This window comes from Rhincodon typus, chromosome 19 (genome assembly GCF_021869965.1).
Source record: "Rhincodon typus isolate 14 chromosome 19, sRhiTyp1.1, whole genome shotgun sequence".
Lineage (NCBI taxonomy): Eukaryota > Metazoa > Chordata > Chondrichthyes > Orectolobiformes > Rhincodontidae > Rhincodon > Rhincodon typus.
The window spans coordinates 53,528,468-53,537,707 of NC_063350.1; the positions used below are offsets into that span (position 1 = coordinate 53,528,468).

Below are 9,240 nucleotides of genomic sequence, written 5' to 3' on the forward strand. Positions count from 1 at the left end.
CTCTCTCCTTTATCATTCTTCATCTCTACCCAGACTCCTCCTATATCCTAGCTTACTGAATTTAAATCATCCCTCTCTACTGTGCTAACATCATCTTTAATTGACGGAGCCACTTCTCAACCCTTTCTTAGACCCCTGTAGCATAGCATTTAATATTGAGCTCCCTGCCTAGTTCACCCTACACCTTTCAGTTATGACCACTATATATTTCTTATTATCTCAGTTTGTACTACTAGTTGACCACAACCTCCCAAATTTGGATCCTTGCTCCCAATGGTTAGCTTAAAACACACTTTCCTTCCCGCATTTGCAAGAATACCAGTCGCAGTATGGTTCAGGGGTAGACTGTCCCACCGATACAGATCCCACTTTGCCCAGTATTGGTGCCACGCCTCATGAACCAGAACCCATTTCTCCCACACCAGTCTTTCAGCCACGTATTCACCTCTCGAACTTTGTTTACCCTATGCCAATTTGCTCACTACTTGGGGTAGTAATCCAGAGATTATTACCTTTTGAGGAACAAAAACAAAGTTGCTGGAAAAGCTCAGCAGGTCTGGCAGCATCTGCGAAGAAAAAATCAGAGTTAACGTTTCGGGTCTGGTGACCCTAACTCTGATTTTTTTCTTCACAGATGCTGCCAGGCCTGCTGAGCTTTTCCAGCAACTTCTGTTTTTGTTCCTGATTTACAGCATCCGCAGTTCTTTTGGTTTTTATTATTACCTTTTTTTGAGGTGGTTCTTCTTAATTTGGTGCCGAGCTCCACATACTTACTGTGCAGAACCTGTTTTCTAGTTCTACCTATTGTCTTGATGCCTACATAGACCATGACAACTGGATCCTCCCCCACCCTCTCCAAGCTCTTCTCTAGCCCAGAATAGACATCCTGAACCAGGCAGACAGCATAGCCATCTAGACTCTCATTCGTTGCTGCAGAGAACAGTTTCAAGTCCTCTGACTCTCTCGTTCCTCCAGTACTGCCACATTCTGTCTGGATGGCTTCCTGTACCACAGTGTAACTGTCATTTCACTCATCCAGCCCACGGGTGGCACGGTGGCTCAGTGGTTGGCACTACAGCCTCACAGTGCCAGGGACCCGGGTTCGATTCCACCCTCGGGTGACTGTCTATGTGGAGTTTGCACATTCTCCCCGTGTCTGCGTGGGTTTCCTCCAGGTGCTCTGGTTTCCTCCCACAGTCCAAAGATGTGCAGGTTAGGTGGATTGGCCATGCTAAATTGCCTGTAGTGTTTAGGTATGCAGATTAGGTGGGTTATAGGGAGATGGGTTTGGGTGGGATGCTCCAAGGGTCGGTGTGGACTTGTTGGGCTGAAGGGCCTGTTTCCACACTGTAGGGATTCTATGATGATTCCTCACTCTCACCCAAACAAGCTGAACCTCAAACCTGTTTGACAATTGCAGAGGCGGACACTTCTGTTCCCTTGGTGCACTACTTGCCTCACTTACAGTCACAGCCTGCTGTCCCCGACCACTGCCCATAGCAGAACAACCTATCCATAGGTGTCACTGCCTCCAGGTACGAGGAATCCAGGTAAGCTCCCTGCTCCCTGATGCATCGCAGTGTCTGTACCTGTAGTTCAGCCTCCAGCTCAAACTCTGAGCCAGAACTGCTCAAACTTCAAACACTTACCACAGGGATGTTTGCCCTGAATCACAACGGTATCTTTCAGCTCCAACATTCTGCAGTTTTGACACAGCAATACCACTCTTAATGAGTTAATTAGTTATATTTGCTCACTTATTTATGTTGCTTTTTATGCATTATATTAACTTTACCACCGATGTGTATGATGTTAAAATTTGAGAATACGGTAGGTGTCAACCAATTAACAGACAATCCTGATAAAACAACTGTCTCTGACAGGTCTTGATCTAATATTTGGTTTGACCTTCCTGCTTCAAATCCTCTCATTCCAATACCAGCCAATGAATTTGTAGACTTGCTGTGATGTCATTCTTGTTTCTATTTTAACAAGAACTGACTGAAGACAACAACAACTGATTCCTCCCTAATAGCTCTAAGAGTCTAACTACATAGTCACCACCATTTCCAGGGTATGACTCATCCCAGAAATGATTTTTTTTTTAAATAAGTGTGGAGTATGTACATGCTATAAAGACAGGGAGCTTATGCTATATGCCTCAGGCACACACCCTTAATAACCTCTTACCACCTTATTAATTGTCTTGCTAGCTTTAAACATTTGTAGGTACACACTGCCATGGTCCTTCCATTGGTCCACATTACTCCATATCCTCCCGTGTCAAGGGGAGGTGAAGGCCTAGTGCTATTATCACTAGACTATTAATCCAGAGACGCTGGTAATGCTACGGAGATAGGATTTGAATCCTGCCATGATGGATGGTGGAATTTGAATTCAATAACTATCTGAAATTAAGAATCTAATGATGGCCATTGTTGGGAAAAACACCCATCTGGTTCAGTAATGTCTTTTAGGGAAGGAAACTGCCATCCTTACCTGGTGTGGCCTACATGTGACTCCAGCAATGTGGTTGTCTCTAAACTGCCCTCTGGGCAATTAGGGATGGGCAATAAATGCTGGCCTAACTAGCAACATCTTCATCCTGCAAATGAATTTTTAAAAAATGCTGCATATTCACCTACCCTGTTACATCTTCCATAATACCTCACACTCCACTTTCCTGCCCAATGACCAGAACATTTTTCTCTGCCTGTAGTTGAAAACTTCTCCTCGCTGACAGTCCTACGGTTAATTTGTTGTATCAGCTACAAACTCTTTTAGTACTTGAGTTTAAATCATTAATCTAAAGCACAAAGAGCAAGTGTCTGAGCTCTGAGCCCTGAGACCCACTGGAAATAGTTTTCCAGTCACAAATCCACCCACCAACCATTACCCTTTCGTTCCTGTCACTGAGTTCATGTTGGCTTAGATTTGTCACTCTGCCTCGGATTCTAAGGCCATTCTTGACTAGATGGTCCTGTGGTTCTAATTTCCATATAGACCATATTCAGTACATTGTCCTCATCACAGCCTACTTGTCAACTCCTCAAAAAAAAATTCAATCAAGTTCATCAGACATAGTCCCACCTTAACAAATCCACATTGGGATGGCACAGTGCCTCAGTGGTTAGCACTGCTGCCTCTCAGCACCAGGAGCCCAGGTTTGATTCCAACCTTTGGTGACTGTGCAAATTCCACATAGACATTCTCCCCGTGTCTGTGTGGGTTTCCTCCAGGTGCTCTGGTTTCCTCTCATTGTCCAAAGATGCGCAAGTTAGGTGTTAAATGTTAAATTGCCCATAACGCTCAGGGAAGTGTAGGTTAGGTGCATTAGCCACAGGAAATGTAGGGTTACAGGGATAGGGTAGGGGAATGGGTATGAGTTGGATGCTCTTCAGAGGGTCGGTGTGGACTTGTTGGGCTGAATGGCCTGTCTCCACGCTGTGGGGATTCTATGACTGTTCTTGATCAATCTGGACCTTTCTAACTGAAGGTACTTTCTGTTCTTCAGATTTAACTACAATAAATTTCCCACAACTGAAGTTAACTGACTTACAATTACTCAGATTATCCCTTCCTCCTTTTTAATCAACATTGGCAGGCCACTTGTATAGCCAAGCAGCATTGAAATCCTGGTCAGAGCCTCTGCAATTGGCCCCTTGCTTCTTTTAATAATCTGGGATATATCTCATTTGAGCCTAATGATTTACCGTCTTTCAAAGCTATCAAAGCCATTTCCTCTTCAATGATGTTTATTTGACCCAGTATTTCACAGTCTTTCTGTCTTTTGATGTCATTATCATTGGCTATTTTGTAAAGACAACAGCCAGGTCTTTATTGTCTGGTCCCTACTAGGCCGCACTCTTTCGTTCAGTTTCCCTATGATATTTTTTTAAAATTCACTGATAGAGTGGGGGTGTCACTGGCTAGGCCAGCATTTATTGCCCATCCCTAATTGCCCAGTGGCAGTTAAGAGTCAACTGCATTGCTGTGGGTATGGAGTCACATGTAGGCCAGAACAAGTATTGATGGCAGATTTCCTTCCCTAAAGGACATTAGTGAAGCAAATTTTTTTACAACTGATGTTGACTTTAGGATAACTTTTTTAATTTTAGATTTTTTTATTGAATTCTAATATTACCATCGATTTGAACCCATGTCTCCAGAACATTAACATGGGCTTTTGGATTACTATACATTACTACTATGCCACCACCTCCCTAAAAGCATCTTATAAAGAATCTTTTGACTAGACACTAACACAGACTTCACATTCTCCAAAGAGCTTATCAACCTCCCAACAGTGTCTTGGCCTCCGTGTGTCTCCACATTCTCCTGTCAGTTTCATGTGTTCCAGCAGACTCCGACCTGTATTTCAGCACAAACAAGAGGGTCAGTCTATCATTACAGGAAGATGACTCAGGATTCTGAATTGGAAACTGCTGATAAGTATGGCATGTAACATTTTCACTCGGGGTAGGGTGTAGAATTGGGGTGGGATCCATTGTATACATCAGTGATTCATGGTTGCAACTGCACATGTTCAAGTGTAACTACCTCAAGATAATCTGATTTTTAGCTAGCGAGATGCCCAAAATGTGACTCTTATACTATCCACCTACTATGAGAAACTTCCTTTGCAAAGGTAAAGTACCTTCTCAAATATAGTCCCAGGTCATCTTTGAGGCAGGTCAGATTCTCTTTGGGAGTGGTCAGGTATCCAATGGGATTCTTAAAAGCAAAAGTAAATCTGCATAAAAAGTGCATCACTGTAACTGTCAAACTCATTGAAACTGAAGAGATCTGTCATCAAAATGAATTATCAAAAGCCGTGCCAAGCTGCTGAGGTATTTAAAACTCTTATCTTTTAAAGATTCGTACAAACTACCTACAGAGAAATTGATGTTTGTTTGTTATTTCTCTGTGTCTGTTGACATAAGCCTGAGGGTCAGCAATTTAGAATTACAGCTAACTAACTGATTTCATGATCTACCGTTCACTCAGTTGATTGATAGCTCCAAATAGTTCTTGGCTGTTTGAACTGTGCCAATAAATTGCAATGTTTGTGTTTTATAAGGTATTTAAAGTAAGTTAGATGTATTGATTGGTTTTGGCTTTTTACAGAGGCTCCACTTTCTGCCAATGCAAATGCAAGGATGCACACACAGCACATACACATCATGACACTAAAAAGTGATTGTGAATTGGAAACACATGCTTCATGATCCAATTTCAATTTGATTTATTGGGAGAATATATAAAATGATTAAATCACCTACTCAGCAGGCAGTGTACACACCCCTCCTCCACCTGGGTGGCAAGGTGGGAAGAGCTAAGGGAAATGGAGCAGCAAGTGTGACAGCAAAGGGAGTGTGGAACAGGCAGCAGGGGGAGAGGAGAATCTGAGCATGTTGATCACAAATAATGTCATGCTATGATTTCTGGTCTGTTTTATTACCCTAATACACTTTGTATGGTATGATCTGCCTGTATTACACACAAAACAAAACTTTTCACTGAAAATAGGTACATGTGACAATAATAAATCAAAGCAAATTTTTAAAAAAGTACTCAGAATGGTGCAGAAACCATGGTACGACTTTCCCTCCTTCACAAAACATTGGATAATCTCACTTCTTGGACAACATGGGAGACTTACTGATGTTTGGATTTTTTTTGTTGCAGGAATCAAGACTGAATGCCAAGGTGTCTCTGAAGGGCAAGAAACTTGGAATGAAACTGGACCTCAAAAGGTAGGATCATTGGTCCATGCAGTATATGAGGAAAGTGAGAGAGTGTGGACTCCCAGGCTGTACATCTGGGTGTCCAATTGCTCCCGTTGTATGGAGCTGGTTCGACTTTGGGCTCTAGTCTGTAGAATCTATTGTCCACTCAGAGGGTGGTAACACCTCTCCAATTTCCATCTAATTCTGGCAGATAAACTCCGAAGGGTCAAACAGGAACTGGGTGTAACTCTCTGGAGCAAAACTGCAGGGATCAGGCCAGAGCTGTCGTCACCACGATAAGGAATGGGGAAGGAGTCACAAACTTCCAATTATTTTGGGCACTGGTACTTTAACACTCACAACAATAGTTTAACCCTCACTTCCATCGGGGCATGAATTAACCAGATGCATTCCCATCATTTCTAGACCTCTATATTACAAGAGCCAATATGGTGCCTGAAACACACAGCATTTTGGACAATAGATGGAAAGCTCCTTTCAAAACAGGGCAGTTTGAAACCCAAGAATGGGTCATAGGATCCCTACAGTGTGGAAGTAGGCCATTCCGCCCATCTAGTCCACACCTACCCTCCAAAGAATATCCCAACCCCACCCCTCAACTCCATCCCTGTAACCCTGCATTTCCCATGAGTATTCCACCAAACCTGCTCATCCCTGAACTGAGGGGGGGGGGAAACTGGCAGAGACCCACACAGACAGTCGCCCAAACCTGGAATTGAACCCAGGTCCCTGGTGCTGTAAGGCAGCATGAACAATGAAGCAAAGTGAACACAGGACACAGAGTAAAGCAGCTTTTCCTGGGGCTTCCTGCAGAGGATTCTGTGTGTGTGTGTGTGTGTGTGTGTGTGTGTGTGTGTGTATGTACTGCCTATACCCCTTTAGTTATGGATATTTTATTTATTCATTCAAGAAATGTAGGTATTACTAGCTGGGCCAGTATTTATTGCTTGTCCCTAGTTGCCCCTTGAGGAGGTGGTGGTGAGCTGCCTTCTTGAATCGCTGCAGTCCATGTGCTGTAGATAGACCCACAATGCCCTTAGAGAGGGAATTCCAGGATTTTTGACCTGGCGACACCAAGGGAACAGTGACATATTTCCAAGTCAGGATGGTGAGTGGCTTGGAGGGGAACTTGCAGATTGGGGGAGCTCCCATGTATCTGCTGCCCTTGTCCTTCGAGATGGACATGGTTGTGGGTTTGGAAGGTGCTGTCTGAGGCAACATTGTGAATTTCTGCAGTGCATCTTGTAGATAGTACACACTGCTGCTACTGAGCGTTGGTGGTGGAGGGAGTGGATTTTGAAAGTAGTCCATAACCAATATCTATTTCTTTGTTTAGTGAGATTGTAAAACCAAAATATCATGTTTTTCATTGTGGTGAATCAACAACAACACCATATATATAGTGCCTTTAATAGAGTCGTACATCAAAGCATCCTTATGAACATGAAAGGAATTGTGAAAGTTGATTCAGACACATTGTTCAGTAACGAAGATGTGTGAATATGGCCCAAGTGGACTGAGGGGAAATGGCAGTTAAATTGAGGACGGTGAGCAGAAAGGATTGAAACAGAAACAACAACAACTCATATGTATGTAGTTAACAAGGTGTGGAGCTGGATGAACACAGCATCAGAGGAGCAGGAAGGCTGACGTTTCCGGGCCTAGACCCTTCTTCAGAAATGGGGGAGGGGAAGGGGGCTTTGAAATAAAGAGAGAGAGAGGGGGAAGGCGATGATAGAAGGTGGATGGGGGGGGGGAAGGGGGGAGGGAAGACGGACAGATCAAGGAGGCGGGGATGAGGCGAGTAGGTAGGAAATGGGGGTGGGTGTTGGTCAGTGAGGTGGGAGGAGCGGATAGGTGGGAGAAAAGACGGACAGGTCAAGGAGGCGGGGACGGGGAGATTTTGAAGCTTGTGAAGACTACATTGAGACCATTGGGCTGCAGAGTTCCCAAGCGGAATATGAGGTGCTGTTCCTCCAGCCTTCGGGTTTCCTGGCTTCATCCCCGCCTCCTTGACCTATCCGTCTTCTCTCCACCTATCTGTTCCTCTATCCACCTTCTGTCACCGCCTCCTCCTCTCTCTGTTTATTTCAGAGTCCCCTTCCCCTCCCCCATTTCTGACGAAGGGTCCAGATCCGAAACGTCAGCTTTCCTGCTGCTTGGCCTGCTGTGTTCATCCAGCTCTACGCCTTGTTATCTCAGATTCTCCAGCATCGGCATTTCCTACTATCTCATACGTATGTAGCACCTTTTCATAATGAAATGGCACAAAGTGCTCCACAGGAGAGTTATAAAATACAGTACAATGCTGAGCCACGTAAGGATATTAGATCAGGTGCCCAAAAGCTTGGTCAGAGAGGTTTTAAGAAGTGCCTTTGAGGAAGATGAGGTGGAGAGATGTAGGGAAGAAATTCCAGAGCTTGGTGTCCAAACAAATGAAGGCTTAGGGTAGGCTCTACACCAAGGGTAGAGCGATTCTATTAGGGGATGCGCAAGAGGTCAGGAAGAGGAGCACACAGATTGCAGTAGACTGTTTACCTGGAGGAGATCAAAGAACTGGGGGGCGCAAGGCCAAGGAGAGATTAGCTACAGGTCAGCAATTAGAGGGCTGATAGGGGAATGAGAACTCCGAGTTAAAACAAGGCATAAGAGTTTTGCATGACCTGTTGTTTGTGGAGAGTAGAACTTGGGAGACCAGGTGGGAGTGTGAACATTTTATTTCATTGTCACGTGTATTTTACAGTAAGAATACAATAAAATACAGTGAAAAGCTTTCACCTGTCATCAAGATTTGGTGCCATTTTGAATAATTTAAGAATAAGAGGGGGGAAAAAAAAAAGAAAGCTATGGCTTAAAGAGAGTCCATCAATCCCGAGCCAGCTCATCATCAACAGCATCTGCACCACCATCCCTCCCCCACCGCTTTCACCGCCATCTACACCAGACCCAATCAACGTCAAAGTCACTGATCCTCAGGCACCATCTCTTGGTGCTGGGGCAATATTCCTCCACTACCTAGGCCGGGCCCACCGATGCCAGAGTCTCATCTGTCGCTGCTGGGCCCACCTTGTCAATGTTGCAGTGATGCCCATTCTGCCACCAAACTGGACCCAACCAACAATGAGTCTATAGGTGTGAGGCTGGTAAAGCAGAGCAGGTCAGACAGCATGCGAGGGGCAGGGAACTCAAGCCTGATGAAGTGCTTCGGCCTGAAATGTTGACGTACCTGCCCCTTGGATGCTGTCTGACCTGCTCTGCTTTTCCACCCTCGCACCTATAGACTCTAGCTTCTAGCCTCTGCTGTTCTTATTGTCTCCAGCCAGTAACGAAGTTGCTGATCCTCAGGCGCCATCTTTCGCAGCTGGGCCTACCTCATCAACATTGCCTCCCGCGCTGGAATAATCACGTGTGAAAGTAACAGAGGCATCAATTCAGGGTTTCCGCAGCAGGGCCGAGTCAAACAGTCTAGAGAAGAGTCGGACGTTGACGT

The 9,240-nt window shown here is 44.7% G+C and overlaps 1 protein-coding gene across 6 annotated transcripts in view; it reads left to right on the forward strand.

Annotated features, from left to right (window-relative positions):
• The window catches only part of LOC109916656 (phospholipid transfer protein), a 55,252-nt gene that overhangs the window by 35,710 nt on the left and 10,302 nt on the right, over positions 1-9,240 (forward strand). For all 6 annotated transcript variants that reach the window (XM_048608451.1, XM_020516391.2, XM_048608452.1 and 3 more), the window contains one exon: positions 5,689-5,756. In XM_048608451.1, the coding sequence (XP_048464408.1) occupies positions 5,689-5,756 (68 nt within the window). The remainder of the gene's footprint in view (positions 1-5,688; positions 5,757-9,240) is intronic.